At 43.2% G+C, this 27,900-nt stretch overlaps 1 protein-coding gene across 3 annotated transcripts; it reads right to left on the bottom strand.

Moving 5' to 3' along the window:
* Positions 1-665: 665 nt before the first annotated feature.
* LOC121613674 (protein quaking-B-like) lies at positions 666-26,663 on the bottom strand. 3 transcript variants are annotated; one of them, XM_041947238.1, is made up of 7 exons: positions 26,309-26,663; positions 20,008-20,144; positions 16,547-16,663; positions 9,029-9,214; positions 6,050-6,137; positions 5,377-5,673; positions 666-4,949 (listed from the first exon to the last, which is right to left on the bottom strand). In XM_041947238.1, exons 1-7 carry the CDS (start codon positions 26,448-26,450, stop codon positions 4,942-4,944), a joined length of 975 nt encoding a protein of 324 aa, XP_041803172.1. In that variant the 5' UTR covers positions 26,451-26,663; the 3' UTR covers positions 666-4,941. The 3 variants fall into 3 exon arrangements, with proteins under 3 accessions (XP_041803172.1, XP_041803170.1, XP_041803171.1); XM_041947236.1 differs by lacking the exon at positions 666-4,949 and having other exon boundaries at positions 5,245-5,673; XM_041947237.1 differs by lacking the exon at positions 666-4,949 and having other exon boundaries at positions 5,245-5,673; positions 9,071-9,214.
* Positions 26,664-27,900: the final 1,237 nt, after the last annotated feature.

Raw genomic sequence — 27,900 nt, 5'->3', positions numbered from 1 at the left:
CCAGTCTCACACACACACACACACACACACACACACACGGCATCTGTCCAGCTACCAGACCACTAAGACCTGAATCTGGATTTGGATGATGAGCTGGATATGTACAGACTAATATGGAGATATGAGTTCTCTGTGTTCACTGTGAGCGTCTTTCAGATTGTTCTGCGGTCTTTTTCTTTTGCTTGTGGTTTTCTGAGCGGCTCTTTCATCGTTTAAGCTTTTCTAGTAAAAACAGGAAACAGTGAGCGTCTCAATGTGTGTTCATGACGTTTAGCTCGCTACAAAGCTAGCTAGCACATACAAAGCTAGCACCATCTCATAAAATATCTGGCTGTGCAGAGGTGGAAGGCGTCATGCAAACAGGAAATCTGAGTCAGTCAGAAACACAGCCGCTGGTTTGTACGTACCGGTTCAGTCCTGGTTAGCAGCAGCTTAGCGACAGATAATACGACAGCAAAACATAAATAAGAAGCAGCAGGCGGCAAAGGAAAACACAAAGGACCAATGAAATGGGCCGGTTTTCATAAGGAGGACAGTCAGATCAGATTTTAAAGTATTTCTCTTTTTTACTGAATCGCTTTTATTGCATCTCAAAAAGAAATTTCTCTTTACAGCAAACATAGAAATCTTGGCTGTGATGACACGAAGCAACACTACATGCTGTTTCTTTTGAGTCACAAATAGCCAATATTCCTAAAGAGCCAAAATAAAGTTTTTCTACGGACAGCCCCCAACTGGCCCCCAAACACCAGAATAAAAACAGCCATTTAATGTTTCTGCTGAAACTTCTTGTTTCTTAATGTCTCAGTTTTCAGTTTTATGTGGTAAAAACAGTCCGGTTAGCTTTAGGAAAAGATCATCCAGTGTAAACACCTGGTTTAGCTCAAACGTGGCTCAAACAGGGGTCTGCTGCCTGTCAGACCACCACCGCCCCCTCCTCATCCTCACATACGTGTACCAGTAATCTGAAGAAGGTCACTTTGATATCTGCTGTAGAAACACTGATGTCGTACATATGAAACTTGCAGAAATGTACAAATGTCAGTATTTTATTCTGGTGCCTGGGCTGTTAATTATAATAATAATTCAATAATCAAAGTCAAATCTTACATCTCATCAGCATTCCCGCTTAAACTTTTCATGTATACACATATATATTTCTATACTTCGGCAAACTACAAGAAAATACTACAGTAATTTCTTTGCAACAACAAAAAACAACAAAAGTAAAAAAACAGAGAAACATAAAAAGTGTCTCAGGTGGAATACGCTTTGACCTGAAGCTGCTCAGGTCACATTTATTCTCCTTCAATCGTCATCGTTGAGGTTTGTCCGAGGTTTTAAAACATCTGCTGCGGCGGCGAGGAGGAGGAGGAGGAGGAGGAGGAGCAGCAGGACAACATCAAATGTTCAGAGCAGATTTTTCAGCCTGTTTATGAAAAGAAGATAAAGCCAACAGATGTATGATGTCACGTTTAAAGACAAACAGAAGTCCAAGAGCTTCCTCACAGCCGACATCCTGAACAGCTGAGTCGGCTGGATGTCGTGAGCTGAAGATCTTCGTCCAGGTTTCATTCAGTCGCTTCATGTGTTTCTATTTTTCAGCCGAGTGATGAGAAACATGTGAATCTGACACCGTTTCTGTTATCGGTCCCTAAAAACTGAACCATGACAATAAATACTATACATTAGTCATTATTCTTAGTGTTTATAGCTGCGTTCAGTGATACTACATAATGTACATTCATCATATCTGTTTACTGCTGAACTGCAGTTTGTTACACTGGACAGTGAATCTAAAACTGATGGCAGGTGGTTAACTGGATAACTTTCTCCAATGACTACCAGGATGAGTGAAGCCCTGCATCTCAACAAGTATTGCTGGTCTGCGCTGGGAGCGTCTGGAAGGTGCAGTTTTCCTGTTTGGACACATGATGTCAGTATTTCTAAAATCCTGGAAACAACCATGAAAGATTCGCTCTGAGATTATCTGAGACATGTTCTCCCAACTGAGCACCAAGAATGACCATCTTTTAGTTCAACCATCGATTTCTGTCATTGAGGTGCGTTCATGAAGACATTTTTTTTGTTTTCTCCATCACCAGGACATTTTATAGAAATATTTACAATTAACAAAAACAACCTTCAGGAGGATCATTTCTATGTTGTTTTGGACAAAAGCATCGGCCAAATGAATACATGTAAATAAATGAAATAATGGAAATCTGCTCAGCTGGGGGTCAGAAGCTTCACACCCCCAACCCCCATTTTTCACAACATAACTGACTGAAATGATCGATTACCCAAAATTATCAACCTCAGAATTAATTTTGCAGTAAATACAATACACTGAACAAAAATATAACGAGTGACACTTTGGAGACACAAGGCTTCATTTCCTGTCTCCTCAAAGCAAAGTGCCGACAGATAAAAAACCTGTAACTAAGGATGATGTTCTCCATTAAAAAAAAAGGTTTGACATCTTGTGTATTGTAGTGACACGATGGCCAGAATCCCTGAATGCCACCAAACTATGGTCATTACAGACAGATGACAGCAAACGCACAAGTTTACCATTGGCACCTGAACGCAACCTGCCACAGACAGACAACATCCAACCAGGCGGAGTTCGCCTGTGTTGACTTTAGACGACGAAGTCTGTCCATGTGATAGACTGATCCGGTGTCTGCACAGCAGGTTTAACCAGGACTGTGCACTTTCATCACATCGACTTGTTTCATTTTGTCAGTGTTGCCTCTTTGTTACTTTGATTTGAGATTAATAGATTACAGTTTGACGGTTGCAGTGACAAAACTCTTAATCTTCTGATTCTTTACAGGATTCTGCTTCTGAAAGAGAGAGGAAAACATTTCTGCTGATAGACGGCACTCTTTCTGCCGTGTAATTATCTGCTCTGAGTTTTTTTCTGGAAATATTACAGTTTTCTTTCTAGAATATTGCTTTTCTGGAGAAATGTCACTGCTTTTTTCTCCAAAATATACAACTTTACCATCTATGATCTGACTGATTATGGATGGCAGTTACTGGCTTTGACGACTTTCATTATTTTGGATGAGGGCTACTCAGAGTCCAACTCTTATTGTGGTTGTTGTATGTTGGAGATGAATGACCTTCAAGCATCAACAGAAACATCAGCTTTCTCATCAAACCGCTTTCTTCTTACAGCTAAACGACCAAATGATTTAAAGAGTTTGCTCCATATTTGTCATCAACATCATGGTGGATCCATGAAGTCCTCAAAGTAACAGAGCAGGAAGTTATTTTAACATGTCTGTTCCTAACAAACACCATCACTCTGCTGGAGTTTGCTGTTGGATCTCGATTACTGTATTACATTATTTACTGACCTCCAGAAGAAAAACACTGAGAAGAACTCTGCAGCTCAACTTGAACCAGAACCAAGAGGAGAGTTCTGGTCAGTTCTGACCTCCTGATACAGACCTGAACCTGTGCTTTGCCTCACACTGACGGACTGCTGCACTTAAACTTAAATTGTTGTCTTGAGTTTAACTTCCATCTTTATTCAATCTAACTTTTACTATCATTATCAAGTGAGTTTTTATTCTCCGTCTTATCTTACATACATTGATTATCAGTTTTTATTTCTTCTGTTCTGGCTTTTCTATGTGAAACACTCACCTGGTGCACGTGATTTCTTCCTTGTCAAGCACTTTGAGCTTCAATTATTGTGTGAACGGTTCTCGACAAGTAAAGTTTATTGTTGTTGTTATTATTACTATTATTATTATTATTATTATTATTATTATTATTATTATTAATGTTAACTCAGGCTGTGGCAGGTTTTGGTGAACTCTGTTAGGATCTGGCAGACTATGGTGGACTTTGTTGGTTGTCGGTGAACAGATGCCGGCAGAGCGGTGGATTGTGGGACAGGCACAAACCGTCAGGGGGGTCCACGGTGTCACACAACAGTCCAGGTACACACAGGTACAGGTACGTCAACACATGATTACATAATCACATCTACACAAAGACAGAAATCATTACAAATACAAGTTAAGGCACAAAAGTAAATAGACTCTGGTTACAGGTGAGATCTGAGAGGCATCGAGGTGACAGCAGACCAGACGTAAGTGTGACTTCTCTGCAAGTATTAAAAAAGAACCAGAGAATAAAATCATAACATGACAAAATAATATTTAAGGAAACAACTGAAAGCAGAAATGTGATATTTAAAAATTGTGATGTGTGAGAAAAAGTTTCGAGAAAAAGGTGTAGTCTGAATAAAATGAAATTAAAAATTATATTTCATGCCCTAAATTAAGTTTTATGCCTCTTGGTCCTCTGGTTATAAATGCAACTAAACTTCCTTGTAACCTCTGCCGAGAACAGCGAGACCTTTGAAGTTGTATATAAAATTACAATTACAATTAGCCGTTAGCATTGACCTGTGCTTGTCAGTGGTGTACCAGAGGAGTGTTGGTTGCATCTTGGCGGTGTGTGGAAGCCCGGTGGAGGTGTTATACATGTGTGTTGGAGGCATGTTGAGGCGTGTTGGAGGTGTGATAGAAGTGTGATACAGGCATGTTGGAGGTGCGAGACAGATGTGTTTAGGTGCGTTGGACAGGTAATAGAGGTGTGTTGGAGGCATGTTAGTGGTGCATCAGCTTCAGTGCAGTTCTCAGTAACAGATTTACAGGTTACAGATTTTAGTGCAGGAAGCTCTCGCCACATGACATCGGGTTTAGAACCTGATGCCACGTCAGGGTTTCTGACATCAAACTCTGTGAGGTTCTCTGTGCAACAGGAAGCTCTGAGGCACATCAACAGCAGCACAAACATCATCAGCCAATCAGCCAACGGTAAAGGCAGAGTGAACACAGCCGTACCTGAATGCCTCGTTCACGCCACATCACCTGACAGCAGAAGTTCAATTAAAAACATTTTGTTTGAGCAACATCACCCCCCTGTGGACAGAGTGAAGAAATCATTTTAAACTTTCTCTGTTTGTCCAATGACACATTTTATAGCAGAACACATATTCCTACTGGATTTTTACATATTTCTTATTTTGACTGATGATTTATTGACACCAGACCACCAGAAGTCACATGATTCCCATAAATACAACAAAATCTTCTCTGGCATTGTTTCACTGCAAACGAAGTCACCCCTTTCCTCCTTTTAATTTAGTTGGTACTCCGTCCAGCAGGGGGCGCCAGGTTTCAGCCGTCAAAGAGGCGTTTGTGTGTGTGTGTGTTGTGGAAGAGCACTTGTTTTTGATCTTTTAGGAGGCGTGTCTGAGGAGCAGCGTTGGGGCGGGGCTCCACTGACCGTGGGGGTGATGATGAGGCGTGGGGGAGCAGTCGCAGGAGCAGGGGGGCGGAGGCTTACCTAACATCCCACCAGAGTCCAGTGGATACTCCAGGATGGAGGCTGGCGCCAAAGTGTAGGGGTAGTCGTATGGAGCTGCATAGATCAGACCGGACTCAGGCCCCGCTCCCGGCATCAGAGCTGCTGGATGAGGTGTCCCATTGGGCAACACTGTCTGGATCTGACGAAGCAGAGGCATGAGGGCGGGGCCTGCGGGGGCAGGTGTACGTAGAGTTGTGGGCGGGGCAACCACAGGGGCGGGACCTGAGAGGAAACGAGGCGTCTGAGAGGTGGCTGCAAGAGAGAAGGCAAGGGAGGCTGAGGAGGAAGAGGAGAGGAGGAGACAAGGGGAGGAGGATTGGTCAGACAGTATTCTGATTGGTCAGGCAGCCTGTGAGTGGTCTCTGACTGGTCAAGCAGCCTGTGAGTGGTCTCTGATTGGTCAAGCAGCCTGTGAGTGGTCTCTGATTGGTCAGGCAGCTTGTGAGTGGTCTCTGATCGGTCAGACAGTCTGTGAGTGGTCTCTGATTGGTCAGGCAGCCTGTGAGTGGTCTCTGATTGGTCAGACAGTCTGTGAGTGGTCTCTGATCGGTCAGACAGTCTGTGAGTGGTCTCTGATTGGTCAGGCAGTCTGTGAGTGGTCTCTGATTGGTCAGGCAGTCTGTGAGTGGTCTCTGATTGGTCAGTCTCTTACAGGGTTTGATGTTAGCGTCCCTGTATGTCCCATTCAGGATGGCTAACTCCATCAGCTGCATTTTCTTCAGACTGTCCTCCCCCTCCGCCTGAAACACACAGTAACAACCATCAGGTACTTCTCCTATACTGTAGTTTATATGTATTATATGCACATACTGTTGTACATGTTTACACAGGGGTAAAATGTACTCAAGTATGTAAATATAATTTTAAGGTACTTGTATTGAATTGAGTCTTTAAATGTAACTATACTTTTATTCCACTACTTTGTTTTCTTGACAGCTATAGCTACAGGATACTTAGATTTTACATATATATACACACACACACACACACACACACACACATTATATACAGAAAGAGTATAAAAATTACATTGCCTTGAGAGGGATGGCTCAATTTCATTTTTTTGAAAAGCACGTAAGATGGTTATGTTCTGGATAGTAAAATACGCTATTGTTGTACTATTACATGGTAGAAAATATATGACAGTAAGAAATATTAAGAAATATATCAGTAAAGTATATATTAGTATTGAAAAAAAATAATATTGCACAAGTATGTTTGTGTTGTTGTGATGTGAAACGACATTAACTGATGCTGGAGTTGAACTCTGACAGCTGATGGAATAAAGGACCTGCGGTAGCGTTCCTACTTGCACACTGGATGCAGCAGTCTGTTACTAAAGGAGCTGCTTAAGGCCTCCACCAACTCATGCAGGGGGTGGGAGGGTTGTCCATGACGTGCATGATGTCAGCTTGGTTAACATCCTCCTCTCATCCACCTCCTCAATGCTGTGAAGAGGGCAGTCCAGGACAGAGCCATCCCTCCTGACCAGTTTGTTCAGTCTCTTTCTGTCCCTATCAGAGCTCCCACAGCCCCAGCAGACCACCGCATAGAAAACTGCAGGTGCCACCACAGAGTCATGAAATGTTCTTAACCCCCTGACGCCTGAATTTATTTAGAATTATATTAAAAAATTAATTCTTTGTGTTTTTGCTTTCAAATTGATCCTAAATTAAGAAGAGTTTGTAAATCTTTCTGTAGCACATACAACAGATATTAATTTAGGTTTGATGCAAATTAGCGACAACAGGCGTTAATGTTTAAATGCCATAAAAATACTTTTTTTTCTAAAATTCATAAACGTGCTTCATTAAAGCCATTCAGAATTAATTTATTTCATCAAAACAGCCACATTTTGGCTTACAAACCATTACATTGTAACAACAACACAACGGATGTAGTTTTCACTTTGGCCGGTCTGACGAGAAACCAGTGCTCACAAAGGTTCCCAGGTGTGTGTTGAATATGAACAAACCGGCATCAGAGGAATGTGGATTAAAGCGGTATGATGTGAATTCACGACAATCAACGTTAAGGGGTTAACTGTCTCTTGCACATTCCAAAGAGCCTCAGTCTTCTCAGCAGATGGACACAACTTTGGCCCTTCTTGTATGAACGTGAACATTTCTGAGTACCTAAAAATGTATAATGACATCTTCAAAATATGAGTACCTGATAAAGCTCACCTGAGCTCCAGAGGACACAGAAGAGAAAGAGGCATGACTTTTCTAACTAACAAACAAGTTAATTATTGTCCTAGTTTCCTTTCAATCCAACTACAAACTAACTTCTAAACAAATAAAACTTCAGTCTGTCAGTCCAACATTCAATCTCCTGTTGAACTTCCTGTCTGATTTGAGTACATGACACACAGACACACAGGGAAGGTGATAAGGTTCTCTTCCTGTTTTCTCACCCAGCAAAATAGTTTTCCTGGCTCCTTATTTATTGGATGAAATGAAGGAAGTGAGAGTGGAGGAAGTGAGGAAGTGAGGATCAGCAGAATCACTGCACTTCCTGTTTCACTGACACACACTCACATGTATCATGCATAGTATGCTTGATCACTATCCTTGTGGAGACACTCCATAGACATAATCCATTCCCTAACCTCTAACCATCACAACTGAATGCCTAACCCTTAGCTGAACTTTATTCAAACCCTGAAACCAAGTCTTCAGCCTCAAAAAACAGTGTGAACCTGTGGGGACCTCAGTTTGGTCCCCGGGGAACTCCCTTGGGTTTGTCAGTCTACAGTCTCGACCGGGAAAAGGTAAATAGTATATGGACAGTATTTATATAGTGCTTTCATTGTCTCAAAGCACTTTTAGAACACGAGCCAGCGTTCACCCGTTCACACACATTCATACACTGGTGGCAGGTGCCACCTGCTCATCGTGAGCAGGAACCATTCGAACACACTGGGAGCACTTTGGGGTTCAAGGATACTTTAACATGTTGACTGCAGGGGTCAGGATCAAACCACCAACCTTCTCACTGGTGCACGATGCACCCCATCTCTGAGGCACACAAACACACACACACACACACACACACACACATGGAGTTAATATATTTCATAATAATACTGTATTCATGTTAATATTCGTTCAGTCGTTCAGTGACAATGAACCTCTAGCAACAACATTTTTATATTTCTGTCCTGAACCTCTGACTTTTTTTCAAGTCGGAATCAAAGTCTCTTAACTGAACATCTGTCGTAAATCTGCCACGTCACCCCAATGATGTCACCTGTTCATGAAATTTCCATTGACGCCCCTAAAACTGTCCATATACAGCTGCCTGCTTCACGAAAACGTCACAGAAGAGTTAAAAGAAGAACTTCACATTGCAGAGTTTCAAATCCTGAAATCATGAGACAGAAAAACACTTTCAAGACGACCAGAGAGTTGAGAGAGTACCGCAGCTGTAAGTCTGACTGTCATTATTACTGAGGTGAAGTGAAAAATCACAGACAGGTGAGCTCCAGGTGAGCTCCAGGTGAGATTAAAATCTATGACCAGTGCAGGTAATCCTGGAATCACACAGAGAGATATATATAGTCTAAAGGTCTACATCAATAATACATCGATTATGTACTTTTACTACACTTAAATAAACCTATAGTTACAGGTAATAATAGAGGTCGAAGGTCAGACGTCAGGTGACTCACTGCAGGCACCAGTAGCTTGTTGACTTCCTCCACGGCTCGTTTAAGTTTGATCTCGGCTCGATTCTGAGCATCTTCTGCCGTAATGAGGACGTGCAGATCCTCGTTCAGGTGCTCCCAGTTAGGCTTCCCTCGATTCTGCTCCTCCTGAACGCAGACAGGTAGAGACAAAGAGACAGACAGAGACAGAGACAGGAAAAAAAAACCCTCATTAAATCACACAATTTCACCTAAAAGCTTAAACCTTAAAACAAATTTCTAAGATTTTTGCCTCCTACGTAACGTAAATCAGGCACTTCCTGTCTCAAAACAATGCAGAAAAACTAGTCCACACATGTGTTACTTCCTGGCTGGATTAGTGCACTTCCTTACTATCTAAAGACTTTCCACCTGATGTAGAACGCTGTGGCACATCTTCTGAAAAAACTGGACTAGTTTTTCTGCATCGTTTTGAGACAGGAAGTGCCTGATTTTTACAATGTTACGTAGGTGGAAAAAGGCAGTCCTTGAAATGTGTTTTATGTAGGAGTTAAATGACAAATGATCAAAGATGACTCCCAGATTCTTTACCGTGGTGCTGGAGACCTGAGCAGTACCATCCATAGTTGCTATATCATCACATAGTGAGTTTCTAAGGTGTTTAGGCAAAAATACTATAACTTCAAAAGTACTATAACTTCTGTTTTGTCTGAATTTAGTAACAAAAAGTTGCAGGTCATCCAGGTCTTTATGTCCTTTAGACACGCTTGGAGTTTAGTCAACTGATTGGTTTCTTCAGGCTTCATTGATAAATATAGCTGAGTATCATCTGCATAGCAATGAAAATGTATGGACTGTTTCCTGATAACGTTGCCTGAAGGAAGCAAATATAGAGTGAAAAGGATTGGTCCAAGTACAGAACCCTGGGGAACTCCATGACTGGCGTTTTGCATACACAGAGGAGTCATCATTAACCTGTACAGCTGAAATCGTTCTGAAAAGTAGGATTTAAACCATCTTAATGCAGTTCCCTTAATGCCAACGAGTGTTCCAGTCTCTGTAATAGGACACCATAGTCAATGGTGTCAAATGCAGCACTAAATCTAGCAAAATTAGTACACAGACAAATTCTTTGTCAAATGCAATTAGAAGGTTGCTTGTGACTTAAAGGATAACTTTCGTTTTTTACAACCTGGACCTTATTTGTAGGATTAAATACGCCCATTTACTCACCCAGACAACTTTGGTGGCATTTGGAGTCGTTTTGAAGAAACAACTCCAAACAAACTAGTCGACCTCGCAGCGCACGGCGTTTGGAAATGACATCATCCACGTCAGAGGTGGTTGTCTAGAGATGCCGGATGTTGATAACATGCCACCACGGGCTCAGAGGGGAATAGCACCAGCATATCACAACAAAATTTTGGAATATGAACGAGTTTCTGCAGATTATGCGTTATACAGAGGCTGCGCATGGATGCCCCGAGTACTCACATTATACGGATATACGCGCCGCTCCTCTGGGGCTAATTTCTTCAAAACGACTCCAAATGCCACCAAAGTTGTCTGGGTGAGTAAATGGGCGTATTTAATGCTACAAATAAGGTCCAGGTTGTAAAAAACCAAAGTTATCCTTTAAACCAATGCTGTCTCTGTGCTGTGATGCATTTTAAAGCCTGACTGGAATAACTATTGTTACGTAGAAAGTCATACAGCTGACAAGCAACTGTTTTCTCAAGGAGGAAAGGGAAGGCTTTATTACAGCTACTGGATAGGTGGGTAGGTAGGTACTTTATTTATCTCCAAAGACAAATTTACATGTTAGATAGATAGATAAGACAGCTACTTTAAAGGCCTGTGATATGTAATAAAGAAGAGTCAATTAAGGGTAAAACATCTTAAAGGAGCTTGATCGGGTTTAAAAACCAGGTTGATAATTTTGATGAAGAGATTGTTGAAGTTAGTTGGTGAAGGTCTATGGGAGACAAGCTGATGAGATCACATCTTTAAATTTAGCTACAGCGCTATCAGATCAGGCATCCAGTGTTATGATCTGATATGAACTCATTTACTAATACAGCTTTAGGGGACAGAGGTCTGGTATTAAGGAGCCCACATTTAATTCTCCTATTCTGTTGTACTGTTGCAGAGCTGGTGTTAATTTTTATTACATTTTTACTCCTCTCCTGTTTATTTTTGATGCAGTTGGTTCAGGTGGTCGGGAGGCAGACACAGTCTCAATGGAGTATTGGGTGGGTAACTGTTTTAATGTAAGCACAGAAAAGGACAGCTCTGCCTCCTGGACTCTGAAATCTGGGTTGTCACAGTTTTGTTTCACTAATAAATCGATCGACTAGAGCAGGAGCTTGGTTAGCATTGCCGGCAGTAAGTCAGACCTGGTCCCAGTGCATGTTGGGCTCTGGCAGGGCTGCCCTTTTTCACCGGTTCTGTTCAATATTTTTATGGACAGAATTTTACACCAGGGCCGGAGGGTGTCCGGTTTGGGGACCTCAGGATCTCATCTCTGCTTTTTGCAGGCTCCTTCGAACCAGGACCTCCAGCATGTGTTGGGGCGGTTTGAAGCCGAGTGTGAAGCGGCTGGAATGAGAATCAGCACCTCCAAGTCCGAGGCCATGGTTCTCGACTGGAAAAAGGTGGCTTGCCCCCTCTGGGTTGGAGGAGAGCTCCTGCCTCAAGTGGAGGAGTTCAAGTATCTTGGGGTCTTGTTCACGAGTGAGGGAAGGATGGAGCGTGAGATTGACAGGCGGATTGACCGCATTACTGCTGCCGCCGCACCGGTCTGTTGTGGTGAAGAAGGAGCTGAGCCGAAAGGCAAAGCTCTCGATTTACCGGTCAATCTACGTTCCCACCCTCACCTACGGTCATGAACTTTGGGTCATGACCGAAAGAACAAGATCTCGGATACAAGCGGCTGAAATGAGTTTCCTCCGCAGGGTGGGGGGGCCCTTAGAGACCGGTGAGGAGCTCTGTCACTCGGGAGGAGCTCAGAGTAGAGCCGCTGCTCCTCCACGTCGAGAGGAGCCGGCTGAGGTGGCCCGGGCATCTTTATCAGATGCCTCCTGGACGCCTTCCTGGGAGGGTGTTCCGGGCATGCCCCACCGGGAAGAGGCCCTGGGGAAGACCCAGGACACGCTGGAGGGACTATGTTGCTCGGCCGGCCTGGGAACGCCTCTGGGTCCCCCCGGAAAAGCTGGAGGAAGTGTCTGGAGAAAACTACGGAGTCCGACATTGTTTTGGTTACGTACACACCGACTCCACGCAGCTAAATGGATGATCATTACACACATACACACACACAAACACACATATATGCAGATGATCTACGATAATAAACAAGTCGTCTGTGTTTCAGCAGGACGTCGGTCCAGAAATAACAAACCAAACCAACACTCATATTTCTGTTTTTACTTCCTCTGCCCCTCTCCTCGTCTCCTCCTCCATCTGGTTTCTGTTGACCTCCTGTTGTTCTGTCTCATACATCTATTAGCGTAGCAGGTGGCTAACCTTGTTATCATCACACACAGAAAGATGTTTTTGCAGCAGTTTGACCTGAAATGTTTGAAATTGTTGCCATCTTTTCTTTCTTCTTCCTCTTCACTCTTTTTTCATTTCAGTAACTAGATCAAAACACATTTTCCATCCGAAGAAGAGAGTTAATGCTGTTTTTTTGCATTTTTCTAGCCCTCCTTTGAACTTTGTTCCTTTCCTCTTGCTATCATTGTCATATAAACTGCTCACCTGCTCTGCTTTGTACAAATTCAGGCCTTTTATCAGTTTCTTCTTCCTTTTACCCTGCTACCTGCTCTTCAGTAGTCATATGATGTAATACTTCCCAACTTTCTCAAGTTTTGTTCTCCTAGAAAAGGGAGAAAGAGTTGAATTCCTTCTCATTTTGAATGAATGCTGTCCAAATGAACAAAGACTTTGCTGAACTTCTCAGCTGACAAATCGTCTAATATATAAATGTGTATATATGTGTATATATGTGTATGAATGTGTATTTACATATAGGGAAAACAGAGAGAACATACTATCTGAGTTAAGTTAGTTAAGTTCAAGTACACTGTATCTGTATTTTCATGATTCTTATGAAAAACAAATTCTATCACTCTAAGAAGTGATAGCACAGTGATGCTAAAGAAGACCCACATTTTGATATACACTGTTTTCTGTGCTGACAGTCTGGATTTAACTGAAAATGTACACAGAGGAATAAAAAGAATCATCTCTGAGTGTGTGTGTGCGTGTGTGCGTGCGTGCGTGCGTGCGTGCGTGTGTGTGTGTGTGTGTGTGCGTGTCGTGGAGCAGGAAACACATTACAAACAGCTGTATGTGCATTAAAGACACTGCTTACATCACAAAGAAGAATCGTCAGTTTGACTGACAGTCGACTCGTCACAACAAAAACACTAAACACGTTATCAACCCTGTTATTACCTCACTGACAGCCAGCTAATTGGAGGCCCAACAAACTGTCAATCTTCATTTCACACTGAAAGTTGACAGGAAGTGAAGAACAAAATAAAAGTCAAATATTCTGCTTTATGTATTCAATGGCAAAGATGAGATCATTCTGTCTTTAAACAAACAAATATGTGTTACTAACTTAAAATTGTAATTGGACTATTTATAATAATGGACTAATTATTTATATCGTGTTTTCATAGTCCATCAAGCACTCAAAGCACTTTTACAACACAGGTGCGCATTCACCCTTTAACCACACCAATGCACAGCATCAGGAGTAATTCACGGCTCAGGATACTTAGACATGTAGACTGCAGAGTCCAGGTTTCGAAAGGCCAACCTTCTGTTCAGTGGCCGATCGCTCTACCTCCTGAGCCACAGCCATCCCAGTTAATGATTGTTCTAAACACTTGTCAGTGAAGGCATTAGTGAATGGTATGTACAGTCCCAAGAAAAGACAGTATAAAGCATCCATACCGTCTCCTAATATGGGGAATGTGAGCCCTCTCCCAAATTAAATGGAAGAGCTAATAACGCTAACCAGACTGCAGCAGTAAGAGGAAGAGGCCCCGGGGAAGACCAGGGACACGCTGGCCTGGGAACGCCTCGGGGTCCCCCCGGAAGAGCTGGAGGAAGTGTCTGGGGAGAGGGAAGTCTGGGCATCCCTGCTTAGACTGCTGCCCCCGCAACACCGCCCCGGATAAACGGAAGAAGCTTAGTGGAGGAGTGAAGAGGCCCACCAGGAGTCCACAAAGGCGAGGGAGGGCGAGAGCAGGGCCAGGACAGAGATGGAGGCTGTCCAAAAGAAGGGACGTGCCATTGAATGAGAGATATGATGAGTCTGCCCTCTGGAAAACCTCCTGTGTGGTTCCAGTGCCAAAGACTGTGCATCCCAGGGAGCCCAACCACTTCAGGCCGGTAGCTTTACTTCCCACCTGATGAAGACACTGGAGAGGATTATACTTAACCATCTTCATCACCTGGTGAGCAGCGAGCTGGACCCCCTACAGTTCTCATATCAACCAGGCATTGGTGTGGAAGACGCTATCATCTACCTGCTCCATCGCTCTCTTTCCCACCTTGAGAGACCTGGGAGCACAGTGAGGGTCATGTTATTTGACTTCTCCAGTGCTTTCAACACGATCCAGCCGTCACTGCTGAGGGGGGAGCTGGAAGGAGCTGGAGTAGACTGTCACCTGGCTGCATGGACCATCAACTACCTCACCAACAGACCTCAGTATGTGAGGCTTCAGGACTGTGTGTCGGATGTGGTGGTTTGCAGCACCGGGGCTCCGCAGGGTACTGTCCTCTCCCCTTTCCTCTTCACCCTCTACACATCGGACTTCAGACACAACACAACCAGCTGCACCTCCAGAAGTTCTCTGATGATACAGCCATCGTTGGATGTGTATCACAGGAGAACGATTTGAATACAGGAAAGTCATCACTAACTCTGTCAACTGGTGTGGACTGAACCACCTGCACATCAACGCCAGCAAGACCAAGGAGATGGTGATAGATTTGATAGACTCCAGGACGGTGCCACAGACTACACCGGTGAGCATCCAGGGTTTGGACATTGAGATCGTGGAGGAGTACAAATACCTGGTGTCCACCTCAACAATAAACTGGACTGGTCCACTGATGTCCTGTACAGGAAGGACCAAAGTCGTCTCCATCTGCTGAGAAGACTGAGGTCCTTTGGAGCATGTAGGACATTACTGAGGACTTTCTATGACTCTGCGGTTGCATCTGCAGTCTTTTACTCAGTGGTCTGCTGGGGCTGTGGAAGCTCTGAGAGGGACAGAAAGAGACTGAACAGACTGGTCAGGAGAGCTGGTTCTGTCCTGGACTGTCCTCTGGACACCACTGAGGATGTAGGTGAGAGGAGGATGTTAGCCAAGCTGACATCAATCATGGACAACCCCTCCCACCCCCTGCATGACACAGTGGGGGCCCTCAGCAGCTCCTTCAGTAACAGACTGCTGCATCCACCCTGTAAGAAGGAACGCTGCCACAGGTCCTTCATACCATCAACTGTCAGAGTTCAACTCCATCAGTTAACATCAGACTGTGTGGATGTTGTTTCACAATCACTATTTGTGCAATATCACATATCATTTACTGTTTTGTATATTTTATTCTTCTGTGTAATAGCAGTAACACTTTTTATGATTTTTAATCTGAAGGCAGCTTACATTTTTTTTGTTTTTTCCACAGCCACTGGGCCAAAACATACTTTTTACATATTTTTTAAATATATTTTTCTACATATTTTTCCTTTATATAGTCAAATTTCATGTTGCTTGTATAATGTGTACAGAAGTCAAAGAACATAACCCTCACAGCGCAGCCGGCGGTCTCCAGATGTTCCTCCAGCTCCCTCCTGTGGATGTCTTTGCCTCTCCTTATCTCCTTCCTCAGCTCCCTCTGCACCCTCCTTGGCTCATTTTTGTCCCCAGATATAAAAACCCTGTTCTTCTCATTCAGTTATGGCTTCTGGTTCCAGGGACTCCCAGGGTTTGTTATTTGGGGAACACAGCACCTTCCTGGTAGGCACAGTGTTTCCACACAGAAGTTAATGTTGCTGTTTATGAGAAGTGTATGAGCTGCTGTAACTAGCTGCCAGTACTTTGGTGACGACGGAGCAAGAGGGTTGGTCATAATCTGCGCTCACGTTTACTTTTCCCATTGGAACCAATAGACTGAGGATCTGCCACTGGTCTTTTAAAGGGGCGTGTCTTTGGCAACACCTCCAAACTGGTTACAACAGTAACAATAGACCAATGAAAACTGATGTTGTGACACATTTTTTGTTTATTTGTTCAGTTTTATCTTCAGACTTCAGGACTCACACACGTGTGTGTATGTGTGTGTGTGCATGTGTGACTGTGTGCTACAGTGTGTGTGTCACAGTGTGTTACAGTGTGTGTGCATGTATGTTACAGCGTGTGTGTGTGTGTCAAACTGCGTGTCTGTGTTACAGTGTGTGCGTGTGTATGTGTGTGTTACCTTCTTCCTGTCTCTCATGGAGCCCCTCCCTCTCACCATGATCTTACATCCTGTCTCCGCCTCCAGCTGCTTTGCCGTCAGACCACGAGGACCCAGAATCCTCCCGACAAAGTTAAACTGGCAGACACACAGAAAAACATACTTTGGTTACCATGACAACCAGCGAATCAATCAGCCCATTTTCTGAACATTTTTGTTACATTCCCAGAATGCTTTGGGAAGAGTACTTGAACGTTTGCCTTTCTCTAGATGTTAAAGGAGTTGTAGCATGAGGTTACGTTCTCACAACGTTCTTGAAAGGTTAGAATGAGCTTTATGTTACGTATGTCTTGCAGCTTCATGTTAGTTGTATGTGGGGAAAAAAATCTTTTAGCATCCGGAGAACGTTAAGGGGAAACATTAAACTAACCTTCCCAGAAAGTTCTGGGAAAAACGTTGGTTTTTACATCCAAACAACTTGTTTTATCATCTCGGTGCAGAAACATTACAACAACCCAAAAATAATGTCACCAGAACGTTTGGGGATCAAAAGCTGCTAGCTGGGCTGTCTCAGCCTTTAGCTCCACTGTGCTAACATTAAAATACAGTAACTGAATCCCTACTAGAGTTCAATCACACTACAACACTCCACCTCTCCCTCCACACAAACCACTGTTTCTCTGTGAGACTGATGAACTGAACTCAGAGACTCAGAAGATCCAAACAGGAAGTGAGCCGAGCAATAATCTGGATTCAAACATCAGCAGAGTTAAAACACGACTAAACTACGACAGGAATAATAAAGGCTGAAAGCTCATCTGCAGGGAGAACAAAGACAATCATCGATGAAGGTTCTCGTTGACTCAGGTGTGTTTAAAAGGACCTGCTGTGAATCAGAAAGTGGCTGCAGATACGAGCTAATCAGCCACAGCCTGAATCATTCATACTTTCAGATGGAAACTACAGCACAGCCTCGAGGGATGTTGTATTTCTTAATGTCAGATTTAAAAGTTAAAGAAACTTTGAATCGGCTGATGTTTAAATATAGGCTGGCTTTTAGATGATGGTTGAATATTGTTAAAATTTACCTTTCCAAATGTTTTAATACACGTAATAGAAAAAACATGAAACTATATGAAAAGACGTTTGAATAACTAAAAAACTAGCAGCAAAAAGCCAACCAGCAGGGAACCTCAGAGTAACGCTATTAGAATTACCTACGAGGACATTTAGGAATGTAAGGTTGAACAAAAAAGTTGTCAAATGGAAACCTGTGAGGAACGTTCCGGGAAAGCGAGTGGAATGTTTGTGTTAGCTGGGGAGTTTCCTCACAGGCCTACAGGTGGTGCCAGTGAGGCCTGTTTTGTTCTGGGTACAGGTTTGATTTTAGAATCGTTCCAAAGCACCGAAAGGTTCCACGAAGTAAACGTCTATTAAAATGTTGACATATCGGTTTAGAAAGCAGATTTGCTGCAGTTAACACTGAGGCGAGTTTAGCTGACGACGTTGAGATGACATACGAGATCTCAAACTGTCCACCTTGTTGGTAAAACAGATAAAATAATTGTATGTCCTTTCGATTATTGCCAACTTCTTACCCGTTACTTCATTCAAAGTTTTTAAACGCATAGTTTTACTGTGATTTACAGAGATGCAAATTCCTGTTTGAAATGTTCTTTTTTGGTATAAATTAACTTGTTGACTTTGTTTCTCCACCTGCACTAAAGCCTTTTATCTAATCAATAGAACTGGTGGCCTGGAACAGCAACCAACTACAGCAGACTCACTGCATAAAAGGTGAACTGTAGCCGTATTATATATTATATATAATTATATATTATCGTTCTGGAGCACTTGAATATCCATCTAAACATTGAAAGCAACTCCACCATATTTGTCCCCATCTCTTCGATATGGTTTATATATTATTAATAATTATATATTTTTTTGATATCATATCTAATTTATATCCATCACAGCCAGCTCAGCGTCATCAAAAGTCGCGTTCAGGTGTCTTTCTAATTATAAATAACGTCTGACAAGCAGATTCTGGTTATCACATCAACCTTATTTATGAGGCTACATGGAAATAAATCCTCCTCTGACAAACAATAGCAAAGGTGCAGTTTTGTCATTTGGACGGCAAATCGAAGGAAAACCTGATCAACAAAAACAAACGAGAGCTTCAATGTTTCAATGAAAATCATGAACCACAAAGAAATGAATCTAAATGAGTGTCAGGTAGCACCAATCAGCATCGATCCAGCTGGAGGAGCACACACACAGTAACACACAGTAACACACAGTAACACACACAGTAACACACAGTAACACACAGTAACACACAATAAAACACACACAGTAACACACAGTAACACACAGTAACACACACAGTAACACACAGTAACACACACAGTAACACACACAGTAACACACAGTAACACACAGTAACACACACAGTAACACACAGTAACACACACAATAAAACACACAGTGAAACACACAGTAACACACAGTAACACACACAGCAACACACACAGTAACACACACAGTAACACACAATAAAACACACAGTAACACACACAGTAACACACAGTAGAACACACAGTAACACACACAGTAACACACACAGCAACACACAATAAAACACACTGTAACACACAGTAACACACACAGTAACACACAATAAAACACACAGTAACACACACAGCAACACACAATAAAACACACAGTAACACACAATAAAACACACAGTAACACACAGTAACACACACAGTAACACACACAGCAACACACAATAAAACACACAGTAACACACAGTAACACACAGTAACACACAAAGTAACACACAGTAACACACACAGTAACACACACAGTAACACACAGTGTAACACACAGTAACACACAGTAACACACACAGTAACACACACAGTAACACATACACAGTAACACACAGTAACACACACAGTAACACACACAGTAACACACAGTAACACACACAGTAACACACAATAAAACACACAGTAACACACACAGTAACACACAATAAAACACACAGTAACACACAGTAACACACAATAAAACACACAGTAACACAGTAACACACAGTAACACACAGTAACACACACAGTAACACACACAGTAACACACAGTAACACACACAGTAACACACACAGTAACACACAGTAACACACACAGTAACACACAATAAAACACACAGTAACACAGTAACACACAGTAACACACAGTAACACACACAGTAACACACAGTAACACACACAGTAACACACACAGTAACACACAGTAACACACACAGTAACACACAATAAAACACACAGTAACACACACAGTAACACACAATAAAACACACAGTAACACAGTAACACACAGTAACACACAGTAACACACACAGTAACACACACAGTAACACACAGTAACACACACAGTAACACACACAGTAACACACAGTAACACACACTCACGTCAGGATGCTCCTTCGTGGGGACGTAAAGTTTCTCCTGCAGTTGGACGTTTGGGCCGACGGCGTCCGGCAACTCGCTGATCCTCTCTGAACCGTTCAGAGTGTCGATGTACATGTCCTTCCTCACACGGCTGATCTCTGAAACACACAACACACACACACGTCAGTACACACGTCGAAACACAAACAAGTTAAAACACACACGTCAGTACACTGTGGCTCCTCTTATCAGAAGCTGGGGGGTTTGGTCCCTGGCCTCAGCAGAGTGTTAATGCTCTGAATGAGCAGGTGGCCCAGATGTTGCCGATCTCCATTGATGCAAACCACGGACAGGTGGTAACGACACCTGGTTAAGGTCTGGTTAGGTACAAAAAGCAAATTTTTAGGGCTGTGAAAAGTTTGTGATTTGGCTTAAAACACCAAGTTCTGTTGAAAAAACCCCCCAGCTCCATCGGTGGTCTCAGTCGTCTTGCATATCTGTCACACCATCCCCTCCTCCTGATGAGAAAACTAAGCTCATATACGGGTAATCTGAACTACTTTAATCATCACACTTCTCAGGTGACACAGAAAGGGATTAAATGTGAGAATGTGATGATTTGTAAAACACTGAAACTCCGTGTTTAATTGAAAAAAGCACAAAGACGACAAACAGATGTTGAAACTGAGAAATTTCCTTGTTTTTTAAAATCATTTCCTCATTTAGAATTTGATGCAGCAACTTGTTTCTAAAAAGTGTCAGTGGCAACAAAAGTAGTGAAATGCTAAAAGAAAACAGCTGGTAGAACATCTCACAGTTAATCAGGTTACCTGGTGACAGATGAGTAACATGGGTATAAAAAGAGCCTCCCAGAGAGTCAGAGCACATCTGCAGTAAAGATGGGGGGTGCTTCACCGCTCTGTGACGGACCGCACTGGAAAACCATGAAACCGTTTAAGAATAATGTTTCCGAACATGAAACTGCGACGAATTTGTGGCACTGCATTGAAATGAGACAGGATTCTGTAGTGGACCTCACTGCACGGCTCAGGAACACTTCCAAAAACCTGTCTGTGAACACACTTCATCTCTGCAGCCACACATGAAGATGAAACTGTCATGGTCACAAAGCGGTCTCAACTCAACGAAAACTTCAGACGTTTTAACGTCTCTCCAAAAAAAAAACAGCAAATCCATCAAACAAAGAGCAAAGGCAGGGTGAGTGGTCAAAAGTCCAAAAAGGGTCATGAACAAAGAACACTGGAATCACAAAGATGCTGGAAAACCAAACAGATAGGATGAAGATGATCGGCTAAAGGAAAGGGGAAAGACAAAGGGTTTATATAGGGAGGAGCAGGTGGACAAAGGGCACAGCAACACATCAGGCAATTAGGAAGGGCAGGAAACTTGACAGGAACTCGAGGATGAACAGAAACCTACCAAAATAAAACAGGAAATGAACCACATAATACAAACTTGACAGATCATGACAGTGGCCCCCCTCAAAGGCCAGAACCCGACAGACCCGGATCCTCAGGAAGTTGTCTGTGAAAGTCCATTATGAGTTCAGGGTCCATGATGTTGCTAGCCGGTTGTTATGGATAAGTTAAGTTGTGTACAGTATTTTCTCTAGTACACTGTAGATAAACATGTGTGTGTGTGTGTGTGTGTGTGTGTGTGTGTGTGTGTGACAGTGGAAATAAAACAGAAATATCTATGCACACGTTACAGCATGTATGATAGAGGGATGTTTACAGTAGTGTAGAGGAAAATCAGTCTGTATGTGGACCCAGAGCTGCATTAACTGATGCTGGAGCTGAATAATCTGACAGCTGATGGTATGAAGGACCTGTGGCAGCGTTCCTTCTTACAGGGTGGATGCAGCAGTCTGTTACTGAAGGAGCTGCTGAGGGCCCCCACTGTGTCATGCAGGGGGTGGGAGGGGTTGTCAATGATGGATGTCAGCTTGTCTAACATCCTCCTCTCATCTACATCCTCAGTGGTGTCCAGAGGACAGTCCAGGACAGAACCAGGTCTCTTTCTGTCCCTCTCAGAGCTTCCACAGCCCCCAGCAGACCACTGAGTAAAAGACTGCAGATGCAACCGCAGAGTCATAGAAAGTCCTCAGTAATGTCCTACATACTCCAAAGGACCTCAGTCTTCTCAGCAGATAGAGACGACTTTGGTCTTTCCTGTACAGGACATCAGTGTTAGTGGACCAGTCCAGTTTATTGTTCAGGTGGACACTCCATGATCTCAATATCCAAGCCCTGGATGTTCACCGGTGTAGTTTGTGGTGCTTTCCTGTGAAAGTCTATCACCATCTCCTTGGTCTTGTGGGTGTTGATGTGCAGGTGGTTTAGTCCACACCAGTTGACAGAGTTAGTGATGACTTCCCTGTATTCCAGTTTGTTTCCCTGTGATACACATCCAACGATGGCTGTATCATCAGAGAACTTCTGGAGGTGCAGCTGGTTGTGTTGTGTCTGAAGTCCGATGTGTAGAGGGTGAAGAGGAAAGGAGAGAGGACAGTACCCTGTGGAGCACCGGTGCTGCAGACTACCACATCCGACACACAGTCCTGAAGCCTCACATACTGAGGTCTGTTGGTGAGGTAGTCGGTGGTCCATGCAGCCAGGTGACAGTCTACTCCGGCTCCTTCCAGCTCCCCCCTCAGCAGTGATGGCTGGATTGTGTTGAAAGCACTAGAGAAGCCAAAAAACATGACCCTCGGTGTGTTACCAGGTCTCTCCAGCTGGGAGAAAGATCTGTGCAGCAGGTAGATGACCATGTCTTCCACACCAATGCCCGGCCGATGTGCAAACTGTAGGGGGTCCAGGTCGCTGCTCACCTGGTGAAGGAGGTAGTTGAGTATAACCCTCTCCAGGGTCTTTATCAGGTGGAAAGTTAAGGTTACCGGCCTGAAGTGGTTGGGCTCCTTGTGATCTTTGGCACTGAAACCACACAGGAGTTTTTCGACAGGGCAGGAACTCCCTCCAGGCGGAGGTTCACGATGAAGATATGCAGAACGACCCCGCAGAGCTGATCTGCACAGCCCCTGAGCGGTCTGGCGCTGATGCCATCAGGACCAGTAGCCTGCCTTGCCTTTATCCTCCTGAGCTCTTTCCTCACCTGATCTGCTGTTATGGGGAGGCCGGGGGGTGGGAGGGACTGGGGGGTGGCTCCTTTTGAGTATGTTGGGGAGAGGGGTCACTAGTCTCTGATGTGGATTGGAGGGGGGTGAATTGGTCTGAGGAGAGAGCTGCTGGTGTCAAGGGTGTTCCAGGGGGGAGGGAGGGTGTGCAGAGAGGTAACACAGTCTGGTCTGGACTCTGGTGGGTGAGAGGGGAAAAGGAGTCGAGTCAAACCTGTTAAAAACAGGTTCAGCTCATTTGCCCATTCCTGGTCTCCAGATTTAAGCCCCCTGCTGCTGTCATTCATGTGGCCTGAGATGGTTTGCAGGCCCCTCCAAACCTGTCTGGTATTGTTCCCCTGCAGGTGCTCCCCCAGCTTCCTTCTGTAGCTCTCCTTGCTTTTCCTCATCTCCCTTCTTACCTGTTTAACTCCGCTCTCAGCTCTGTCCGGCGTGGGTTCGTTCAGCCACGTCTCTGTGAAGCACGTGATGCTACACTCCTGGTACTCCAGCGGTCAGAAAGCGGTCTGAGCTGCTGTGACGTCTTACATACTGTCTCACAATGCAAAGCGATGGAGCATCACAACAACCAACCGGCTCAACAACTGTACGTGTTTTACACGTACGCTATTTCATCACCAAACTCACTGTGTACGTTTTGAAGATCGGCAGTTTTACACAAATTAATTATAATTTGAAAAAGTGTTCCAACATTTGCAGAATTTAGAAGCCCCTGCAGGGGGAGCTAGCTTGCCAGCTGTCCAGTGACCACCACAGACCTGCTGAGCCCACAGTCCACCAGAGCCAACCCAGCAGACTGCAGCCAACCCAGCAGACTGCAGCCACACCAGCAGTTCATCAATGCGTTAAATGTTCACAACATTACCAAACAAGCATGAAGAGAAGAGGTCAAAAAGAAGTTGAATATTAGCTGATGCATTCAGGGGCTGCTGTGAATCTTCACTGTTCAGATAAATCCTCCTGACACACACACACCCACACACACACACACACTTTAACCAAACTCTGTGGACTTTTCACAGCATTTTCTATTGAACTTTCTTCTCTCTGTAGAATAAACAAGCAGTTCCAGATGTTTTCGGCCTGTGTGGCCTCTTCTGTTTCTTCTCTATCAGCTCCAGATGTCTTTGACAACCACTTCCCCCTGTAGTGTCTCCACCTGTTTCCTGATCAACAGGTCAGGTAACCTCAGAGCTATTACAAACACCCGATGGTAGCTGCAGATTTCAGTGACAACTATAAGGAGTTCGGTGCCACAGAAGCTGCCGAACAAATTCAGTTCATACAGAGAAAGACAGGAGATGTGTAGCAAGACAGGCTACTTGGGGCCCAGCCACTGGGGGGCGCTGCTGCGAACACGGCTGAGCTTTACGGGAGAGATGCTGTGACTGCGAGCTATGACATTAATGTACAGCGTATGTACGTTATGTTGGTGTTGCCTCACAGTTCCTCACAGTTTGGATGATTCAGACGGTTTTTAGCATTGCATTGATTCGTCTACTGTGACCAGGATGCTGTTAGCTTCACGTTAGCTCGTTATCTTGTGTGTAGGCTCCGACATATCTGTAGCTATTTAACACTACGGCCTTTAGCATGAGTACGCCTGTTATTATTGTGTGATGCTTCAGAGGCACACAGTGTTGCATTGAAGAGAAGTAACCTGATCGGCTGTCTGAGGATTCATCATTTGTGTTGAGTGCAGTCAATCAGACGCACACTCAGCAATTATAAGCCTGTAATTACTGAGCGCCCCCCTCAGGCGGTCTGAAAATATAACACCAAACACGAATTATAGACATGTGGATGTTGTTTTGAGATTTATTCACGGTGGCTTCGTGGTTTCATTGTTTATGGGATTTATCTGGATTTTACTGGACGCTTCATCTTTCCAATCAAACAGCATCAGATTTAAAGAAGCTCCAGTTTCATCACAGCGTTCATTTCAGAACAAACTGAACGAATTTAATTTCACATTTACGGATACACTCAAATATCCACTTGATGGTTTTTAGGATAAAACGTTTGACAGATGAAACACACCTTTTTCACCTTTTGAAGTTATTCAAATTATTTGTAGCCGTAAAACTCATATTAAAAGCGTCTGTGATGATGACACGATAAATCAGAGCTGCGATGATCAGTCGATCAAGAAAAAAATTAGTCAGCAGCTATTCTGATAATTGATTCATTCATTGCCAAGAAAAATATATTTTTATTATATAGAGTCAATTATTCTCTTGTTCATCTCAGATAAGTTTGTTTATCTGTCTTATCACAAAGTACACTGAATATTGATAAAGACTAAACATTTAAAGCTGTCATTTAATGACAATAATTCAATTAATGATGAAAATAATCAGAAGATTAATCCACAATGGAAATAATCATTAGTTGCAGCTTCTGTAATATTCGTACAGTATATAACTGCAGAATGAGTACATTTACTTTTAATATTCAATTACACCAGTGCTGCAACAAGTTATTGTTTTTTGTAAATCGTTTGTGTTGACAAAAAATAATAAATCATAAAAAATCAATAAAATACAATAAAACATTAAAAAGGTAAAAGTTGCTCACGTGATGTTTTCACGTTTTATTTTCATATTTTATTTACTGTGAATAGTTTTAGGTTTTTATTTTGCTTTGGACATTATAAAAAAAATACAATATTTCCCCGTGAAATGTGGAAAAGATTCAACATTTTTCGTTGCAATAAAAATAAAACCACTTAATTTGCACTTCCTGTTTTATTGATCTGTTGTCTTCATATTTGAACAGATTTTTCTGCTTGAATTTAATTTTACTTCCTGTTTCTTATAGTTTTACCGACGATTAGAACATCTGTTCCATTCAGCTCAATAAAGGCTGAACTGAGAATACTGCAGCTAGGACTGAGTACTTCAAATACAAATACCTCAGTACAGTACAGCACTACAGCAAATATAAATTCAGTCGTTGATGAATGAAACACTGAGCAGCTGAGGCCGTTCTGCTGCTTTTACTTCTGAAGTATCTGCTGATAGTACTTTTAAAAACCACAATAAAACTCTAAACGCGGTACTTTTACACGGTGGTAATTTTACTAAAGTAAAGGATGTGACTACTTCCATCTGAAAGATGAACTTCTTTCTTCAGACAGACAGACAGACAGACGGGTCCGGGTCTCACCCTCGTCCAGGAGTCTCTCCAGGTGCTGGAAGATCCCGCAGAAGTTCGGCAGACTGCTCATCAGTTTCTTGTCGTTCATGAGCTGCATCAGATAATCCGGACTGGGTCTCAGCTTCTCCTTCCCCTCCATCTCCCCTACCATGGTCCAACGAAATATCAAGTATGTAGAGAAATAACACGACGGATCCGGATCACAGCGGACCTTCTGTGTGTGTGCAGAGCATTAAAGTAAATCCAGACCCGGACCCAGAGCCGGTCCCGGAGCTGCTTTATGTCGCTTCTTCTTCTGCTTTAAATCCCGCAAAATAAAAATCCACTAAACTCTATGAACTGTCCTACGATCCAGATCAGAGGAGACTCCGATGTGACTCCGGATTTTATCCCTCCAGCACCACCAGCTCTGCCCCCGGCTCTCTCCAGAGGAGTTCCGCGGCGCTCAGCGGCTGGCAGTGGGGGGACAGGGGCTCCGTCCTCCGCTCTGTCCGGTCCTCCTCACACACACACGCGCACACACACGCGCACGCACGCACGCACGCACACACACACAAACACACAGACTGACGGAGAGCAAACACACAGCTTCCGGCCTCAGCCGTCAGAATAAAAGCATGCAGACATGGTTTATTGGATTATTGATTATTGATATATTACATCAGCCTCCTCCAGCCACCACAGACAACAATACCTATCTATTCAATATGACATTAAGTAAAAGTCTCCATTGAAGTAAATTCAGTATTTTTATAAAGCGTTTGTTCCTCTGAACATAAGTGCAACATTTTTGTTTTTCTCCCATTTTCCAAATAAAAAGTCAAAAAGCCTTTTTTTTCTGCTCAGAAAGTCTTATTTTGATTTTCTCTCTCTGAACACATCTCCAAGATCATCCATCCACCTGACAGGTGTGGACCATTACTGCAAAGTGTGAGAGTGTTCAGTTGTGTCCAATGACACCAGAAAAACACAATTAATTAAAAATAACATGTTTAACTTAGTTTGTTTTTTCTTTTCACACACACACACACACACACACAGCTCTACCCATACCTGCTGTCACACTTCCTCCCTACTCTTTGATTGGCTGTTCAGCCTGGGACACTCACTCATCACTGTCACTGCAGAGTTTTATCCTCCATGATTCCTGGAAATAATAATCAGACTTTACCTTCAAATGTGCTAAATTTGGTCAAAGTCAGCCGTCAAACTGTCCTGCTGACCAAAATCTGAGCAAAAAAAGACATCATCACTCAGGTGAGACTGTTGTTTGTTATTATCGACAGTAGGAGGAGCTACTTTATTGACAGAAATTAAGATAATGACAAAAATCACATTAAAAACGAGATGTTTTCCCAGAAATAAATAAATATGGTGACAGAGGAAAGAGAGAGAGAGAGAGACAGTCAGTGTCTCTCACCCATTTCCAGGCGTCACTGTGAATAAAGCTTCTCAGTTTGAATCGGTCACTTTAAAAACTTTAATTGGCTTAATGGTTTTGCTTCTTTTTCATATGGAAACGAGTCTCCCCCTCCTCCCCCTCCTGGGAGCCACAGAGGAGAAGAAAAGGCTTGAAAGGAGAGGAAAGGCAGAGGGGTGAG

This window comes from Chelmon rostratus, chromosome 11 (genome assembly GCF_017976325.1).
Source record: "Chelmon rostratus isolate fCheRos1 chromosome 11, fCheRos1.pri, whole genome shotgun sequence".
In the NCBI taxonomy this organism is placed as follows: domain Eukaryota; kingdom Metazoa; phylum Chordata; class Actinopteri; order Chaetodontiformes; family Chaetodontidae; genus Chelmon; species Chelmon rostratus.
The sequence above is the reverse complement of the archived record's forward strand: the minus strand, read 5'-3'. Positions and strand labels throughout refer to the sequence as shown.